Consider the following 20,770-nt stretch of genomic DNA (forward strand, 5'->3'; position numbering starts at 1 on the left):
GTCATTCCAAATAACCAAATAACACGAACTTTCAAAGAAACAAATATGCCGAGCGCCCCTCCCGGACAATCGGTATCGACCAAGCCCGCACGCATAACGCTTTGGACCAAATGAATTAAAATATGAAGGCATGCTCAGATGTACAGATCTGACGCGCGCGCGAGAGAGAAACCATCGGCGCGCGGATCCAGATGGTGTTATCCGATCATCCCTAATCCAGACACTGTGTTATGCCTCGACTTACAATGGAGGTTGAACGTCCATGGAGAGATGCGAGCACAGAAGCAAAAGCATTGAATCCAATAATTGAGCAAAGCACCCCCTAATTTAAAATTCCTTCCCTCTACAAGATTAGAAAAGGAAAAAGAAAAAAAAGGAAAAAAGGGGAAAATTGTAATTCTCGTCAAAACGATACATGCTACTGCTGATGCTGATAATAATCAGCCCTGCTGCCTCCGACCACAATGGAAACCAATTACAGGTCTGACTTGAAAACAAATAGAACTTTCCCACCAATTATACATCCCCCACAAACCACCAAGCTTAGCAGCCTAAAATAAAAATGTCAATCTGATCATAGGATCTCCAAGAAATATCTGCTTCACAATCTCATTTAGCAAGCATCCACCTGCTTCCTGAAATCAGCAAATTACCTCCAATAACTTCTTCATAGGAAATAATCAGGTGTTCTACGAGTTACATCGGGTTCTCCTCTCCTGGGGGCTGGCTCAAACTGCAAGCATGAGACACGCTAAATTAACAAGAATTCCATCAGAAATACTACAGGCAGTATCTATAGATACATGACACCAGTCCAGTCAGGACACCCATCGCAATAAGCAGTCCACAGGGCACCTAGTGGAAGCCCCAACCAAAAGAAGGAAACTTAAATAAAATTTAGCAACGATATTTCGAGTCCATTGGAGAACAGGCCACATCAAAAGACACTTTCATTATGTTTAGCAAAGAAATCAACAGAATGTCTGAAGATCCAAAGAGTTTTCGCCTTTATCAGAGAGCAAGACAAAGATGGCGTATCAAGATCACTGAAGAATCGAGGATGTTAGAAGCTAGACGCACATGGCTGAGCAGATTAGGACACTAACTAAGCAAGTTGAGCATAGACATTTCAGAAAAGCCCCACTTGACAGATACAGTGACCTGCTTGCACTCGGTGCGTAATGCAAGTACATCCATGGGACATTTGTTCATGTCATGTAGATGGCCCTAACCTAATAACACCTACATTTGTGATTTCTTCTTCCCTATAGTATTATCTGGCAATATTTTCAGCATGTCAATAAAACGCATCACAAATCTCAGAATTTTATGACTTCAGATGGATATATTTAGACAGAAACTTCAATAATCTTGAGCAAGCAAAATCATTTGTTTCCTATGTACCTTGAATTACAATGTTCGGAGCAGTACCAAGATTTTAATGCAACATGCAAATCTAGTATCCCGAGAATGTCCAGAGCCATTAATCCAAGTGTTTTTTCTTTTCCTCCCTCTTTTGCTTTCGGGCAGTGTGTGCGTGCGGCTTTTTTTTTTTTTTTTTTTGGGTTTGTTTTGGGGGGGTGGAAGGGGTGGGGGTGGAAGAGATCTACCTGGATGAATGTATGCCCCTTGCAGTCATCAACTTCCAAGATGGATGCCATATTCCCACAGCGGTAGCAATAATTAGGTGCACTGAATATGGTTACCACCTTTTGTTCCTGTTTATGAAACCCAATAATAATAGCAAAAGATGAACTTATAAATCACTAGAGCCGAAGAACACAAAAATAAATAATGTTTAGTGCAGAATAAAGAAAAATATAAATAATGAAGAATAGAAAATTACATGTCCCCAGTTATATCCTTCCATGACCAATTGATGAGCTCTGGCTATCAGCTTAAGGTTGTTGGTATGGTTAAATTGCTCAGATATATCCTGAACCAAATTGGCATGGTAAAGAAAGCGATCCACAATAAGAACACTGAAAAGAAAAGCAAAGTCACCATACTTGGCCAAAGGTATATCCAGCACCACGGGGAGAAATACCCCACCCACATCTGTCATCTGGATCAGACCATAAAAGATCACACATTGGTCCCTCATGAGGAACTTCTTGAACACGGTCAAAGTTACGTATGTTATCCAGGGTCTCAATAGATGGAGATAACCCACCATGCAGGCAAAATATTTCTGATTCAACCTGCATAGTATACAGCAGCCAAGATGCTTGGGTCATGAGAATAATATATATTATTAGTTTCGAGGGACTACAAGGGAACGAATCAAAAGCATGATTAGGACCAAATAATGACCGGTCAAATTGAAAAAGTCAAACATCAAATAGCAATGTATTCACTGATTAACATCAAATTGCATGCAAAATATTTATCCACAGGGGAAAGGACACAACCTCATATAGATAAGTCGTTTTGGAACAGCTTTCTGACTCCTCCAAAAGCTGAAAAGGGTTTGATAGGGAAAAGCACCAATTTGGAGATTTTAGGTAAAAGTCTACTTGAGACATGTTGGGAAGTTGTATTTTCACCTGAGAGGCCCGGCTTCGAGTCCTGGCAACGAAATTTTTTCAAAAAGTAATTTAAAATACTTTTTATCTCCATAACCATTTAAGTTGGTATCTTTTATGCCATAAACATGCAATTAAGGATTTTAAATTTATCTATTATGTTATTAAGATTACGAAATAATAACTTATAAACTAGCAATATTTTATAATAACAATTTTGATAGTACAACATCATAATAATATGATATAACATGCTACAAAATAGTATTGTATTGTATTTATTACACAATGTTGTATTTATTACAATAATATTATATTATTATTATTATTTCGCATTATAACAATATAATACCATTATATTATAATAACATTATAATATAATAGGACTTCAATATTTTATTAAGATAATAACATCATTCTATTATATCACAATAGTATTAGTGTAACATAATCATATTATAAGAATTTATAATAATATTCTTATAATATATAAAAATTTATTATTTATTATATCATCTAGATTAAAATATCAAAATAAATAATTTATATATTAAGAATACTTTATAATCGTAGTTTTTGATAGCACAATAATTGAAAGCACAATGTAATGCCCCTTATTGCCATTTCCTTGATACTAAAAATACTTTCTCCGATTGGTTACCTAATTAGGGGTGGCAACAGGTCGTGTCGATCGATACCCATACCCACCCCGACAGAAAAAAATCATACTCGTACCAGCTCCAAGAATAGATCGGATCGAGCACACCCAAACCGATCTCCCTTTCCCCATCTCCGTCACCGCCCCACCACCGCTAGCAGCCCCAACTGGCCATCCCCAAACGCTTCCACCAAGATTAAGCTCTCAAAACCTCAAGGGACCAACTCACACCGCCACAACTCACACAAAATCCCATATGCTCGAGGAAAAATGCCAATCATAACCTAAAAACCCCTCCAATCTCTCTCACAGGTGCTCTCCTTCCTCAACCGGGACCAACTCACACCGCCACAACTCGAGAAAAAACCCCAATCAGAACCTAAAGAACCGCTTTGATCTCCCCCAGGTGCTCTCCTTCCCCACAGATCTCGGAAAAAGAGAATGAAATGAAAAGAAAAAGAATTGAAAAGGACAAAAAATGATCAGGAAAAGCTCTTACCTATTAATGTTTTCCGTCTCTCCAATGTTTTTCATTGAATTTTCCTATGTTCCCCCCATTTTTCCTCGATTTTTCCGTCCTCGAGAGTCTCGATCGGGTGGAAGGCTTGGAGCGGCCAAAAAGGGAAGCTTAGACGATGGCTAGGGTTTCGCCACCGGGCCGTCGCCGCCATTAGGGTGGGGACTTGCCAAGCCACCGCTTAGGGGGGAGTGAGGATCTGCTGGCCGCCAAGCAAGAGCGAGAGAGCAAGAGAGAGAGAGGGGGGATTGAGGGGGAGTGAGGACCCGCCGGCCACCGACCGAATATGAGAGAGAGAGAGAGAGGGCGGAGGGCCGGGAGGGGTGGGGGGCAACACGGGTTTGATGTAAACGAGAGAGAGGGGGGAGGGGGTGGGTGAGGGCGGGTTTGATGTAACAGAGAGAGAGAGAGAGAGAGAAGCGGGTTTTAAATTTAAATAAAGACTATATCGGGGCGGGTTTGGGGTGAGGTGTATTATTATCCACATCCAACCCGAACTTGTTTCGGATATTTTTTCTAAAACCCATACCCACCCCTATACCTAATCGGGTCAGGTCAGGTCGGATACTCATTGAATCGGAAAAAATTGCCACCCCTATACCTAATGGATATTAAAGTTCCACAACACTTCAGAAATATAGCAACCAAACAACAAACAGCTTTTTATTCAAAACTCTACCAGCAAAAGCTCCACTGCCCAAATCTATCTATCGACAAAAACTCTGATACCTACCGCAATGCCAAACAAGACTTTAATCTTAACAAGCAAGACACATACTTTGTGCTGTCATGTCATCTTCATATTAATGTTATGGAATCAACAGTTCAGCATGTTGAGATGGTCTAATTCAAGAAAAAGACAACTTTCAGAAAGCATTTCCAACAGCAAATAGTAACAGCCTTAGTGAAGTAGCAGGAAAGCTTTTAGGATTAAGTCTTCTGCTATAACACTGGTAGGCATCATGCATAAAATACCTCAAATATGCCATAAAAGGAGATGCTGTCCATTAATTTAGACAGGATCTCCTTAAAACAGCCCAATATAATAAGCAAACTCATAAGTGGGGTTGTGGCAGGGGAAAAATGATCCAATCACCTAATAAAATTACCAATGAGATGTAAGTTGGACATATCCTACTATCAGTATTAGGCCCACCTAATGCAGAGCAGCTGAGAAAATACTGTGCAAATGGTAGGAGTAAAATTACATATTCTACTAGAAATTTGCATTTTCCAGATCATAATAGAACCACCATCAAAAAACATTAGTGGACCTAATTGAAAGAAAAAGAAAGTAAGAAAAGAAATAATGTATAAAATGCAAAGGAATTTCAGGGAATGCTAGACTACAAACCAATGCTGTCAGTGGGAAATAATCAAAAAGATCTGTGAAGATCTTCCATACATTTGCATTCCCATATCTGCCAACAAATAAAGAAAACAAATATCAATAAACTTGACTTGAAACTATTTAAAAGCAAGTTTAGAATGCAAACAATGTTCTCATTAGAAAATTTTACCTAAGCTTAATTTACATTCTGAAAGCAAGTGCCAAAAAGCAAAGCATTATATCATAAGAAAGCTTTAAAGAGAGCATGTGCTTGCATGCATGCACGTGCAAGAGAGATGAGAGAGAGCGAGAGAGAGCACATACATGTAGGATTTAAGCCCAACGCTCATCTATATATTAAATGCAAGCAACCAATCATGTTCTAGAATGTTTAGACGCATGTAAGCGCTTAAATTGCCTGTGCACACAAGGAGGTAGATTATAAGCTTCCAACAGTCTTTTAAAAAAAAAATGTTATTGTGTAACATTAAGCGTATGCCATCCTCTAGAATAATGTAGATTATGTTTACTTGTTTAAATAATGTCACTACACTGGCATACAGCAATTACAGTTGGTCTAGGTTTAGAAAAAGGGCAACTGAATGGATGCTTTAATCGTTAACGTTGTGAGCACTCCATGCATTGCAAAGCATATGTGCATCTTTGCATACACAACTCATGAGGTATCAGACCACCTTATGCAAATCAAAAATTCCACAAGAAATCACTCAAGTGAAACTAAATGATCGCACTCATCATCCAGAATAAGGCCTAAAAAGTAAATCTCTACAAGAAAATAGCTCTTTTATTAGCACAAGCCACTAGAGACATAGGCATACGGAGACCTGCTCCAGAATTGCATTCAATCAACAAATGTTTACAACTAGGATATATTTAAAAGAACTAGCACCAACAGTAGGCAATACACATGCGATATACGCATATTGAAAAATAAATTCTAAAATAAAAAACTAGAAGTTAACTGCACATTAACTTTTGATAGTTGATCCAGTTTAATCTTAAGTATGAGACAAGTGTAGGTACGACAGGTAAGCAAGCTGCAGTAACTTATGTCGCATGAAATTTTGACAATATTACGTCCACCTTTCTTTTGCACCCAAGTTAAGCAGTGGAGAAGAAAAAAGAAAGGTAATGCAAATAGTTCAAGAGTTTATCAATCTTAAGACCAACAAGCAATGTATAATGTATTAGATAAACAACGGAAAAGATAAATTACAAAAATGCAAAGAAGGAACTCACTTTCGTAAGCACTCATCATAAAATCCATAAACTTGGGTAATCTGCAATACAGTAAATCATTTTTCAGTTCAAACTCTGCAGATTTAATTCAACGAAAAAGCTATGCACTACTTAAGACCTCAACAAAAAGCTAAGTTTGTTTATTCAATTTTAACCAAAATGATGTCAACAAAAAACTAAAACTATATACCTGACGACTCTCATGATTTCCTCTAAGGATGGTAATTCGTTGTGGATAGCGCACCTTCAGGGCCACCAAAAGCTGTCAATAAAAGCAATCAGTTCTCTACCAAATTCTATGAAGTGACTTGATAAAATAACAATCCAAAAATGACAAACAATTTACCGTAACAGTTTCAACGGAATAGTAACCACGGTCTACGTAATCGCCCATAAATAAGTAATTCGTATCTGGACACTAAATAATTTTAAAACAAGGGTACTGTCAGAAGTATAGCAGAGAATTTCTAAAAAATGAAGTATAGCAATTATAGCATGTCAAAGAGTGCTTAGTTTACTCATGTAGAAAAAGAATGGTTTATAAAAAAAGAATTGATGCAGTTGAAACATGATATTGATTAATAGTGTGTGCGTGTGTGTGTGTGTGTGTGTGTGTGTGAGAGAGTGAGAGAGAGAGAGAGAGAGAGAGAGAGAGAGAGAGAGACTAGTACCTTCCCTCCAATTCGAAATAGTTCTGCAAGATCATGAAATTGCCCATGAATGTCACCACATATTGTTACAGGGCTTTTCACAGGCTGCAGTTCCAGAAGTATGATAGCTTAGTTTTCAAAGATAGCAATAGACTTGTTTTAAGTTTGCAGGGAGGTTGAAAGTTCCAACAATTATGTGGAATCATCAATTATACAAGTTAAAAAGAAAAACTAATTATATCAATTTTCAAGCTCAGAATCTATGCATAGAACACAAACGCCTTAAAAAATTCAACAAATACCTTGTAAAAATGCAAAAGCAACATCTCCTACATACAAACTAAATAGAAGACTGAATCATGATTAAGACCAACATATTGTTGACAAGAAACATTCCACATAAGGTCATCTCAACCATAAATGATATAGTCATCAAATATTGGCCACTAATTTCATTGAGTCTAAGAAACATAAGTATAATACAATTCAAGCTCACAAGGTCAATTTGAACTTCATCCTCAATGGAATAACAAAAATGAAACAAAAATAGAACAGGCACTTTCAATATTTCCATGGAAATGCCTCATCATGGGCGCATTGGTACCATGCAGATGGTTCTTTAATAGCATTTGATGCAAGCAGCTCAATCAAAAGACTGCAAAAAAACAAACAAAAAGATTGCATAACTATGAAAGTATATTCCATTTCATTAAAGCAGAGATGGAGAGTCATGTTACATTCCTATGTTTCCATACTAATAGATAAGCGTGACTTACAGAGCCGGCTCGAAACAGAATTGGAAAGAAAAAACTGAATAATCATGGTGTAAAATTTATTGTTCATCTCCCTGAAAACCATGTTAGAGCCTAAAATATAACTTAACCCAGAGAAGACTGACCAAGAAGGTCAAAGGTGCCAACATCATTCTAAGCAAACTAAACAATTAGTAGATTAACATGAACATTTTAACAGTTTTTCTGCAGCATCACTTTGGTGAGATATTACATCACAAATTAAACGTATGAGCTGACCAAACATTTGTCCCATCATGAAAGTGCAACAAATGGATAGAAAAGGGGAAATTTGTATTTTCAACCTTATCCAAACTTCCTCTTTAAATCCAACAATATGATTCTTCCATACTGTCTCACCTAATTTACATACCTGAACCCTATATGTAAAAGCAAAAATAATTACAAAAGGTGAAGAATATTGACAATAAACATCATCTACACAAAAGTGCATCGACATCAATGACTTCTTTTAAACATGAACAAATAAGAAACCCTTGAAAAACATACTGATCAAACAAGCAGGCCTTACCTGAACATTGCTTTCTTCCATCAGAATTTCTTTTGCCTTCTCACACAACACCCTAACCTGTATGAAAGAGATTTTAGAAAATTTGAAAGCTAATTCAAGTCTCCATCCTAAGTGGCAAAGTTTGATTCTGGTTCAATAATAGCAACCACTGTTAGTGAAATGGATAAAAGCATGTATGTAATGCGCAATTAAATACCAAGCAATTATGAAAAGTCACCTGACATTTTTTTACTAATTTAAATATTCTTAAGAATTCTGGGACAGCATAGAAGAAAAGAAGCATAGAAGAAACAGGAGTTTCTTACTATAAATTACAATGCATTTCAAATTTTTTCAGGTCCTTTTAGTTGCCCAGACACATTATTTTCGGGGTTCTCTCCCACACAGGAGAGAAGGCATGAGATGACATGGAAGAAAGGACGATTAGCATGAAAATTGATCCTAAGCTCCTATGATTTATTTAAAAATCACTGTTATTTGATGTGTGGTAACATCCCAACAAATCTCAAGATTGCTGAACTAATGGCATCTATCTAATCCCTCCAAAATTTTCTCTTCCTCAGCCATTTTTACTCAGCAAATTCCACTTGTATGAAAGATATCACATGGTACAGTAGTCAAGCATCCAGACAAGTTGGAGTAACATGAAATTATGGGGAGGATGTTTTCATGAATTGGTATGGGTGTATGGATGAAATTAGGTTTCTGGAGTCTTTTTGTGATGAAGAGTGGTGATGAAAAAGCAACAGGTATTTACAATCAGGCAAGAATAAGAAGTTAGGTTATGAGAATTGTAAGAGGAATGTCATACGCCAAAAGTATGTTTTGGAGCTTGGGATAGATTTTACAGTGCAAGTGACTATGAACTTGTTGCTCATGGAACAAAAAATTTTGGCACAAGAAATATTCCAAATTGTTAGCATAAACTACATTTTGAAGGGTCTAGTGCTTTCTGGTACAGTTGTAAGACATCATATAACCTCTAAATAACTGGAAACAGAGGTTGCCAAGACATACATCCTAGAAATAAGGCAAAGGATAACCAAGTGGGTTTAGGAACAAGGAGGTATGGAAAAAAGAATAACAAGGAGGATTCCCCTACCTGAGGCTCATTGTGCTATACTGGATGAGAAAGCATCCAGGTTAAAATGGGTTTGCTTGTGTTGAAAAAAAATGGACAAAGTATGCTGGACTTGCATGAAAAGTGTTGCAGAGACCAATAGGTACTTACATAGAGAAGATCTGTATAGATAAGTCTCATACAAGGAGGATTTTATGATGTGACGAGCTCGTTTTGTAGTTTCATCAATCTCCAATTTAAGGGGGTTATTTAGACCACTAAGAAATCCAAAATGGAGACCATGTCTTTTGTGGGATGATTGGTGGTTTTTAAGGATCTCAAACATTAAGAATCACCAAAATATGATTATGGACCTCAGAATCCTCCGGTCCAGGCAAAGAAGGGCCCTCTGGCAGGTGAAAAAAGTGGGTTAGAAGAGCTACATTTGAAATATTCAGGGTCCCTTTCAGGTGGATAGAGCATATGAACTTTCAGTGTAATGTCTTATCAGCATTGGAAGGAGGTCAAGAGCCCCTAAAAGTGTCCATAATTCCATTACTTAACGTACCAAAAGAAATTGCAGTTTGAAATCTAACATCAGCTAACTATAAACTCCCCAATTCTCCTCACATTTACCCACTCATCTCTAAGTGAATGATGCTTGCGAGTTCCCAGATAGATACCACAAAGTAAAAGCATGAGATCGGGTATTAATATTGATTTTTCTACATATTCAGCATCCATATAAAGCCCTGTAGATAGGGCCATGGGGCTTTGGATCCTGCTGTATCTGCAACTTAATTAAAATGGAGTCAACAGGAGGAAAGAACACAGCAAGTTAAATATGCAAATACCAAGGTACCACAATGCCACTAATATGGCACCTACTTATCTTCAAATTCTACCCAAATACTCCTTAATATTTATAGAAACATTTTCCTTTGTAAAGGCAGTAGGTTGCAGAAAGCACGTACATGCATTACTTTTACATGTAATACTTAAATATTTCAAACAACCTTTTGTTTATGCAGATAAGAAAACCAAGCATTTATGATGATAAACTAGGAAGCAGACACATAGGATTAGCTATGGATAATTGCAACATTCACTATGTGCTAATAGCATGAAAATAGCTATTATGCGCTAATTTGGCACGAAAATAGAGCACATTTCATACTACTGCAGCGAATATCTTCCAATCTAGTGCATTATACAAACACACAGGCGTGCATGCACACATACACATATATACACACTTTATGTTGTTTCAAAAAAAAAAAAAAAGAAGAAAAAAAACACTCAACAAAATAGAGCATAAATTCTATCATCACCGAGAGCTGCATGACACCTCAAGGTACCACAATGCCACCAATATGGCACCTATTATCTTCAAATCCTACCCAAATACTCCTTAATATTTATAGAAACATCTTCCTTTGTAAAGGCAGTAGGTTGCGGAAGGCAAATACATGCATCACTTTTACATGTAATACTTAATATTTCAAACAACCTTTTGTTTATGCAGATAAGAAACCAAGCATTTATGATGATAAACTAGCAGGCAGATACATAGGATTACATATGGATAATTGCAACAATCACTATAGTAAAAACAGAAAATGAAACAAGTAACTCGTGAATCACCGTGCTTTTGAATAGTATAAATTCATATGAAGCTTTTATGTGCAACTTTGGCATGAAAATAGCATACATTTCATACTACTGTAGCAAATATCTTCCAATCTAGTGCATTATACGAATGCATGAGCACACGTGCACACACACACACACACACACACACACATATATATATATATACAAAAGTGTACATATATAAATATCTTCCAATCTAGTGCATTATACAATTGCATGATCACACATGCACAAGCATTTGTACATATATATCCACACACACACACACACACACACAGAGGATACCTCCACTCATCGCACAGGATTCTCGTTAAGTATGCAAAAGGATGGGAACCATTTATGTTAATAAAAACCATCAGACCCCACGAAAAAACTGTCAGATTTACTTAAATCCTGCAACTAAGGAAGATGCAAGTGAGCGGAAACACTTTTTCCGCAACATCAGATCCATCTCCTCTACGATCCAGCTCTTGCAATAAAGGCAAAAGCTTTCACCAGATCCAGCACATCCGCCCATAAATTCCAATCCTAAACGCCCAATCTCCTCTTAAAGTCCAGTCTCCCTTAAAAAACAGACCCCGGCCCCTCGAAACTTGATCCGTTCACAGATCGCTCAAAACAGACCCCGTTTTCCACCGGAAAACACTCGCACCATCCTTGATCGGCCGAAACGCCGGCCCGATTCAAGCACAAGCGACGAGAATTAAAGGAATACAAGGGAAAACAAGCACCCAACTAAAATCCTTTCCAGATAAAACATAGAGAGACGGAGAAGGAGAGACCTCTTGTTCGGAGAGGGGCTTGCACTGCATGAGCTGCGCAATTTGCTCGTCAAGGTTGCCATGGGAGCTCGCGGGGGCCGGATTCGCGCTCATCTTCACCTCCAGCTCACGCGACGCAGTCGCTGGGAACGAAACCCTAACCCTAGATTTCGCCGCCTCCGGATCTCAATCCCCTCTCCCTCCCCCTCGTTTCCTCTCTCTCTCTCTCTCTCTCTCTCTCTCAGGGCTTCGACAGCGAGCAATGGCCGGTGGAGGAGAGAGGGAGAGGAGAGGAGCGCTCAGTCCTGGAGCCAGAGGAAGGAAAAGGAAACCCTCGGCTGCCTCTTTATTTGTGTCGTTCATGTGCGAGATGAGAAAATGGATCAAAAACAAAATTAGAAACAAAATAACAATAAAGTCTGGATCGGGATCGGCTGCCTCTGATCGAACAGCATGTGCCATGTACTACTGGTCGATATTGGTACTCATTGCGGGACCTAGTTGGGTTTTCGAGATTTTTTTCGTGTATTGGAAGAAAAGCTGTTTGAGAAGGAAAAGAGAACTGAAGCGCCACCTAAAAAATAAGTCTGTATAATATCATTATTTTTTAAATATACTGTTATTTTTGTTGGCAGTTGGGACTTGGGAATTGGCCGTTTTAGTCTTTTAGACCATCTCTCCCCATAAATCTTCTCTTGGATTCTAGAGATTTGAGTTGCTTCTGGTTCCTAGTGGGATATATGGGGAGTAGATGTTGAACGAAACGAAAGGGCCCATCAATTTTGTTTTGTGTGTGCGCTGTCGAAATGGCAGCTGTTGCTACACAGTCACGCATGTTCTAGGTGGTCACATTACTGCGAGTCTTTATAGAGAACCAAGACATTCATGTAACTTATGATCCTTAAAAAAATTATTGTTAAAGGTCATTTTTATTTTTGTATACCTTAATTTTTTAAACTACTTTCACATCAGATTGATGTGGCCATCTATTTATATCAAAAAAAATCATTTTGTTTCAATCTTAGTTAACGGCTTTCAATGCCAACCATTATCAAGTGCATAAATAGTTAGTTTATCGAAATAAATGAATATATATAAGACTTCGTAGGTATTTTTATGACATACATGAAAAATTTGCTTAGATTTTTTTTCTTCCGTGAATTACCACTGTTGCTCTTCGTTGTCTATATGTCACGCCCCGAACCCAACACCCGGGTCGGATACGTGATGGCCGCACACTCCTTAGAGCAAGCCCTAAAGAATATGCAAGGCCAAATTAAATCATTACAATCTTATCAACCATAATATTTAATTTCAACAATAATTCATAAAACTTGCATAATTACAATTAACATTCCTTCAATCCTCTGATCAAGTATCAACGGTACTCTATCTATGCATCCGCTCACTCACAAATCCATATCATAGCCAACCATGGACATCTTATAACTCTGAGAAGAAAAAGAAAGATGAAAGGGTGTGAGCTTTACAGCCCAGTAAAAATTCCCATATCACACTGATATAGTAATATAGTCTGAAAATAAGGATAAGCAATAAAATATAAAATCTCATGTTCAATGTCCAGAATAATGCAAACATTCATAAATTTTCTGTCTTGTCAAAATAGATGCATCATCATATGTTAACCGGTGAAACACTTTTGTTCAACAATTGTTTCATATCTTATCTTTCATTTCTCCTTTCATAATCATATGATTTTAACATTTTCTTTCTGGCTCTGGACTATCCAAGTCTATACCTCAGTCATCATCCGGATCGAATCCACTTTAAAAAGTCTTTCAAGACTGTCCCAAGATGAGCTCCTGGCCGGATGTCCCACGTACCAAAGCCCGTGAGAGGCTGTCCCAGGCATAAGCTCCTGGTGGGCTGTCCCAGGCATGAGCTCCTGGCCGGCTGATCCACCTGTAAGCCAGTGGGGGCTGTCCCAGGCATAAGCTCCTGGCGGGCTGTCCCAGGCATAAGCTCCTGGCCGGCTGTTCCACATGACAAGGCTAGTCCATACCATATATCTCTTTCTTTTCATTTAATCATTATGTGTTGATTTCATCAATCAATTCTGTCTTGCATTATGATCAATTCAGATATGTCATATCCATATAATCATGCCATCAATCTCTGATACATATATATTGACATAACATACTCATGCTCAAAATCAAATAACAGTATCTCAGGTATAATAAATTCATCGATCTCAAATCCGATAACGCAAAACCAATAATGCAAGACCAACAGTAAAATAGCATATATAATAGTGATCATGTACAGGGATTCTTACCTTTACCGGTGACTGATCCAAACACAGAAATCAATGTTCTTCTTTGATTTATGAATTCTTTAACAAAATATTCCACTCGATATCATTTGCAGACGATCATCTCTTCGTAACCCTGATCAATATAAAAATCACATATGGAGAAAATTATCGATAATCGACCTGATAACACAAATCTAGGATCTCTCTTAGGATTAACCAAAATTAGGATTTATCTAAGTATTAGGATCCTTCACTGATCCATAAGACTTTTAGAGAGAGAAAATCCATGAAGAGAGAGAAAATTCTAGAGAGAGAAAGTAGAGAGAGAAAGTGGAGAGAGAAATCTTCATATCCTTCCGATGAGGCACTCATGATCGAGATCATCAGAGGTCCTATCAGGGTGACTCAATATGAATTAAGTGTTACAAATTTCGAATAGGATCAGACTGGAATCAGACCTACTGCACGAATTTCGGAGCAACCTCGGATCATCTTATTTTCATCTTCAAGTTTATTCTAGGGTTCATGATGAAATCAGAGAGGAAGACAAGATCCTAGAGAGACAATCCGTAAAGAGAGAGAAAAGTCTAGAGAGAGAATCTAGAGAGAGAAAATATAGAGAGAGAAGGTAGAGAGAGGAGAGAGAAAAGAGAGAGAAAGGAGAGAGAGGAAAATTCTCTCCTTCTTCTTCTTTTTATTTTATTTTATTTTATTTTTATTTTTATTTTTCTCTTTCTCTTTTTCCTTTTTCTTTTCTTTTTCCTTTTTCTTTTTCCTTTCTTCTTCTTCTCTTCTTCTTCTTCTTTCTTCTTCTTTTCTTTTCCCGCGGCCACCCTTGGCTGAAACAGCGGAGGACCGTGAGGTCCCCCCCTCGATGGCTCGGGCTCCAGCGGCTTGGCCGGAGATCCGACAACGACCGACGATGGGGTTCGGCCGGCGGCGAAGAGGAGGACGGCGGCAAAAACAAAGAAAAAAAATCAGAAAACAGGGGATCCGTCCCCTTTCTTCATGATTTCCGGCCATTGGCCGATCGCCGGCAGTCGAAATTTTCAGGGAAGGAAGAGAGGGAGATGGGGGTTCGGTCTCGGGAATGGGACGCCGCAACCGACGGCGCCGGTGGCCGAAAAAGAGAGGGAAGAGTTCGGCCGAAACAGAGTAAAAACAGGGTCATTTTATTCATGAATTTTTCGGTGATCCCGAAGGCCGGCGGGAGTGCACGAAGCCATAGAAAGGATGGGAAAGAAGAGAGGAAAGAGGAGAAGGGCTTACCTCCGACTTCGGTGAGGTCTCCGGCAAGTATTTGAGATGAACACGATGAGGACATCCGCGGCTTCAACGGAAAAAATTCGAGAGAAATAAAAGAAAAATCCGATGCTCACCTTAGAGGGAAGGAGAGGGGGTTTTATAGGGTGTAGGGGAGGTCGAATCCGCCTCAGATTCAACCTCTCCATCAGTGATTTGGGTGGAAGAAGACTCCCAGCGGGAGTCTTCTTCATTCTCTTTTTTTTTTTTTTTTTACTTTGGGCTTTTTGGGCTGATTTGGGTCGGGGTGTTACATTCTCCCCCCCTTCAAATAATTTCGTCCTCGAAATTAAGTTATGTTGTTTGAGATACCTATTTCAAAGTATACATTCTTCATGTTATTCTCAAACTTACGATAATGTCATATATATTATTTATTTCTCATGATCTTGTTATAACAAAATTATTTAAAATTTCAAACTCATCCCTTCTTATTGATTTCTCAACTTTTTGAAGAACTGTAACATTTTGAACTTGTATTAATATACCACCGTTATTTGTCTAATATATTTCACTCAAAATTCATAATTATCTCAGACTACCCCTGATAAATAAAGATCAAACATCGAGCACTCTTTACAATCATCGATTTCTTTCTTCACTTGATTTTCCAACAAATTTTATATATAGACTCTCATCTTAAGAAAAATCTCAATCTTCTATATCAGTTCAAGTAACAATATTAGATTTTTAAAAAAAAATATGAGATCTATGTCAGGACATTCTAAGTTTGAACTAATATCAGAACTATCAAGCTATTAATAAACTTGAGATATCTAAGATTTCTTGGTATTATCTACAATGAAGCAACCTACTAACAAAAATTATCTGACTATGATCAGATTAAAAATTATTCTTTATTAACAACTAATGCATTCCATAATATCTTCGGAATCAAAGAATTAATATTTCTAATCAATTTAACCCACCATGCTTTTGCTGCGCACTCTGATCTTGGTTTATCAAATTATATAATTATATCAAAGATAAAAATATCTTTATATGTTAGATCGATCCAAGATAGATCCAACCTTCAAATTTCAGATAAAACTTAGGGCAAAATTTTAAGTTTCTTTATCTTTACTACCTTCGGGTATAGCATATAAAAATTAAAACTTGATCCACTTTCTATGTTTGAAATCATTGCATAAGTTTCATCACTCTTCAAAAATCCGACATGTCTAGAATTAATTGGAGTTAATCTTAAATTTACCTTACAATCATTTAGATAATTTCTAAATCAATCTTTCTTTTTAAAAGAATTAATTCTAACTTGACAACTAAAAGAACTCAAGCCAACATCCTTAAGTAGAATCATCTTGATTATTTCTTATAGAGCTCCGTTCATCATAACCCTTAATATTAATCAATAAATCCATACAAAATTTTATCCCTTGTATAAGTCATTCAAAATTTAACACTAACAAGATGTCTTAGTTCAATTTAAAAAAAAATCCAAACTTAACTTGAATAATTAATACACTTCACCATCTTCAACCATCACAAGAAAAATTAAAAAAATCTAATCCAAAGATAGTAATACGAATTATTAAGGATTTCATCATAACCTGTATATCATACTCTGACAAAATAAATTTTCTTCTTTAATTTAATAACAATATCAAAAGACTTTTGATCCACTTAAAAAAAAATAAGCTATTGACTTGAAATTCAATGCAACTTGAAAGATCAAGGAATCATATTCAGAATATGATATTTTGAGTAATCAAAAATTTCACCAAGATGTGTATCTCATATTCTCATAATAAAATTTAAGTATATTTTCATCTAAGATTGAGTTTCATATATGACCTTTTATAGGTTCAGTGTTCAAAAATATTTCTCTCTCATATGATGTAATTTCTTCTTAGACCATACCCTAATTAACCTTCTTTTGATAAGTCCAAAATTCATAATGCTCAGTCAATTATCATCGAAATTAGAAAAAGTATCATGATCTTCGATCATATAAGTTTTATATTCCAAAATCATCTAGTATACTCAACATAACTTATCAATACCTCCCACTTCAATCCAAGGTCAACTCTTTTCATACTTAGGTCAACCTTACTAATTGAAATCTAAGATATAACTCGTCAATTCTATTATAGATCTCATATGCCACTTATACATAAATTTCATCTTAATATCTATTGATTTGAAATCTAAATATTGAATCTTCTCTTTTATATCTATCATGTTCCTCATGATCATGACCTAAGTTCAGATATCACTAGAATTATAATTCTGAATAATTATAACCTTAAACTCAAATACCACTTAAATCATATTTTCTAGTGATCATAACCTAAACTCTAATATCATTCTATCATACCTTTAATGATCCAAATCTTAAACTCTGATATTATCAATCATACTCTAGTGATTATAACCCCAAAGTTTTGATATCATTTATATGACAATCCCTAGTGACCTTAAACTTGGGTTCTAGTACTGTTCTGTCATATCCTAATCACTTGTATCATTGTCTCCGAATAAACGTAACCTAAGCTCTAAGCTCAAATGCCACTCCGTCACATCCTACTGATCTTTACATAAAGTTTTAATATCACTTCATAATCTTAGGAATTTTAAACCTAAGCTCTGATTTTATTCTGTCATATTCCAATCACTTATATCATAATCCCTAATGATCCTAACCTATGCTCTGATACCATTCTGTCACGCCCCGAACCCAACACCCGGGTCGGATACGTGATGGCCGCACACTCCTTAGAGCAAGCCCTAAAGAATATGCAAGGCCAAATTAAATCATTATAATCTTATCAACCATAATATTTAATTTCAACAATAATTCATAAAACTTGCATAATTACAATTAACATTCCTTCAATCCTCTGATCAAGTATCAACGGTACTCTATCTATGCATCCGCTCACTCACAAATCCATACCATAGCCAACCATGGACATCTTATAACTCTGAGAAGAAAAAGAAAGATGAAGGGGTGTGAGCTTTACAGCCCAGTAAGAATTCCCATATCACACTGATATAGTAATATAGTCTGAAAATAAGGATAAGCAATAAAATATAAAATCTCATGTTCAATGTCCAAAATAATGCAAACATTCATAAATTTTCTGTCTTGTCAAAATAGATGCATCATCTTATGTTAACCGGTGAAACACTTTTGTTCAACAATTGTTTCATATCTTATCTTTCATTTCTCCTTTCATAATCATATGATTTTAACATTTTCTTTCTGACTCTGGACTATCCAAGTCTATACCTCAGTCATCATCCGGATCGAATCCACTTTAAAAAGTCTTTCAAGACTGTCCCAGGATGAGCTCCTGGCCGGCTGTCCCACGTACCAAAGCCCGTGAGAGGCTGTCCCAGGCATAAGCTCCTGGCGGGCTGTCCCAGGCATGAGCTCCTGGCCGGCTGATCCACCTGTAAGCCAGTGGGGGCTGTCCCAGGCATAAGCTCCTGGCGGGCTGTCCCAGGCATAAGCTCCTGGCCGGCTGTTCCACATGACAAGGCTAGTCCATACCATATATCTCTTTCTTTTCATTTAATCATTATGTGTTGATTTCATCAATCAATTCTGTCTTGCATTATGATCAATTCAGATATGTCATATCCATATAATCATGCCATCAATCTCTGATACATATATATTGACATAACATACTCATGCTCAAAATCAAATAACAGTATCTCAGGTATAATAAATTCATCGATCTCAAATCCGATAACGCAAAACCAATAATGCAAGACCAACAGTAAAATAGCATATATAATAGTGATCATGTACAGGGATTCTTACCTTTACCGGTGACTGATCCAAACACAGAAATCAATGTTCTTCTTTGATTTATGAATTCTTTAACAAAATATTCCACTCGATATCATTTGCAGACGATCATCTCTTCATAACCCTGATCAATATAAAAATCACATATGGAGAAAATTATCGATAATCGACCTGATAACATAAATCTAGGATCTCTCTTAGGATTAACCAAAATTAGGATTTATCTAAGTATTAGGATCCTTCACTGATCCATAAGACTTTTAGAGAGAGAAAATCCATGAAGAGAGAGAAAATTCTAGAGAGAGAAAGTAGAGAGAGAAAGTGGAGAGAGAAATCTTCATATCCTTCCGATGAGGCACTCATGATCGAGATCATCAGAGGTCCTATCAGGGTGACTCAATATGAATTAAGTGTTACAAATTTCGAATAGGATCAGACTGGAATCAGACCTACTGCACGAATTTCGGAGCAACCTCGGATCATCTTATTTTCATCTTCAAGTTTATTCTAGGGTTCATGATGAAATCAGAGAGGAAGACAAGATCCTAGAGAGACAATCCGTAAAGAGAGAGAAAAGTCTAGAGAGAGAATCTAGAGAGAGAAAATGTAGAGAGAGAAGGTAGAGAGAGGAGAGAGAAAAGAGAGAGAAAGGAGAGAGAGGAAAATTCTCTCCTTCTTCTTCTTTTTATTTTATTTTATTTTATTTTTATTTTTATTTTTCTCTTTCTCTTTTTCCTTTTTCTTTTCTTTTTCCTTTTTCTTTTTCCTTTCTTCTTCTTCTTCTCTTCTTCTTCTTCTTTCTTCTTCTTTTCTTTTCCCGCGGCCACCCTTGGCTGAAACAGGGGAGGACCGTGAGGTCCCCCCCCTCGATGGCTCGGGCTCCGGCGGCTTGGCCGGAGATCCGACAACGGCCGACGATGGGGTTCGGCCGACGGCGAAGAGGAGGACGGCGGCAAAAACAAAGAAAAAAAATCAGAAAACAGGGGATCCGTCCCCTTTCTTCGTGATTTCCGGCCATTGGCCGATCGCCGGCAGTCGAAATTTTCAGGGAAGGAAGAGAGGGAGATGGGGGTTCGGTCTCGGGAATGGGACGCCGCAACCGGCGGCGCCGGTGGCCGGAAAAGAGAGGGAAGAGTTCGGCCGAAACAGAGTAAAAACAGGGTCATTTTATTCATGAATTTTTCGGTGATCCCGAAGGCCGGCGGGAGTGCACGAAGCCATAGAAAGGATGGGAAAGAAGAGAGGAAAGAGGAGAAGGGCTTACCTCCGACTCCGGTGAGGTCTCCGGCAAGTATTTGAGATGAACACGATGAGGACATCCGCGGCTTCAACGAAAAAAATTCGAGAGAAATAAAAGAAAAATCCGGTGCTCACCTTAGAGGGAAGGAGAGGGGGTTTTATAGGGTGTAGGGGAGGTCGAATCCGCCTCAGATTCAACCTCTCCATCAGTGATTTGGGTGGAAGAAGACTCCCAGCGGGAGTCTTCTTCATTCTTTTTTTTTTTTTTTTTTTTTTTTTTTTACTTTGGGCTTTTTGTGCTGATTTGGGTCAGGATGTTACACTATATTTGTCCTGCCCATCATTCTACGACCCGTGTTATGCTAAACTAGCCTTCGCTCTTTTTTCTGCTCCATTCCTAGGTGATTTGGGGTCTTGACAAGAAATATCTTTTTAT

General features: G+C 37.5%; 1 protein-coding gene across 2 annotated transcripts; it reads right to left on the bottom strand.

Moving 5' to 3' along the window:
• Window positions 1–281: 281 nt before the first annotated feature.
• On the bottom strand, window positions 282–12,040 carry LOC105054619 (serine/threonine-protein phosphatase PP2A-4 catalytic subunit). 2 transcript variants are annotated; one of them, XM_073252083.1, is made up of 11 exons: window positions 11,759–12,040; window positions 8,264–8,320; window positions 6,962–7,045; window positions 6,637–6,708; window positions 6,481–6,552; window positions 6,291–6,331; window positions 5,055–5,121; window positions 2,010–2,201; window positions 1,847–1,936; window positions 1,611–1,718; window positions 282–733 (listed from the first exon to the last, which is right to left on the bottom strand). In XM_073252083.1, exons 1-11 carry the CDS (start codon window positions 11,849–11,851, stop codon window positions 668–670), a joined length of 942 nt encoding a protein of 313 aa, XP_073108184.1. In that variant the 5' UTR covers window positions 11,852–12,040; the 3' UTR covers window positions 282–667. The 2 variants fall into 2 exon arrangements, with proteins under 2 accessions (XP_073108184.1, XP_073108185.1); XM_073252084.1 differs by lacking the exons at window positions 8,264–8,320; window positions 11,759–12,040 and adding an exon at window positions 7,545–7,571 and having other exon boundaries at window positions 372–733.
• Between the last annotated feature and the right edge of the window lie 8,730 nt (window positions 12,041–20,770).

This window comes from Elaeis guineensis, chromosome 2 (genome assembly GCF_000442705.2).
Source record: "Elaeis guineensis isolate ETL-2024a chromosome 2, EG11, whole genome shotgun sequence".
Classification (NCBI taxonomy): Eukaryota; Viridiplantae; Streptophyta; class Magnoliopsida; order Arecales; family Arecaceae; genus Elaeis; species Elaeis guineensis.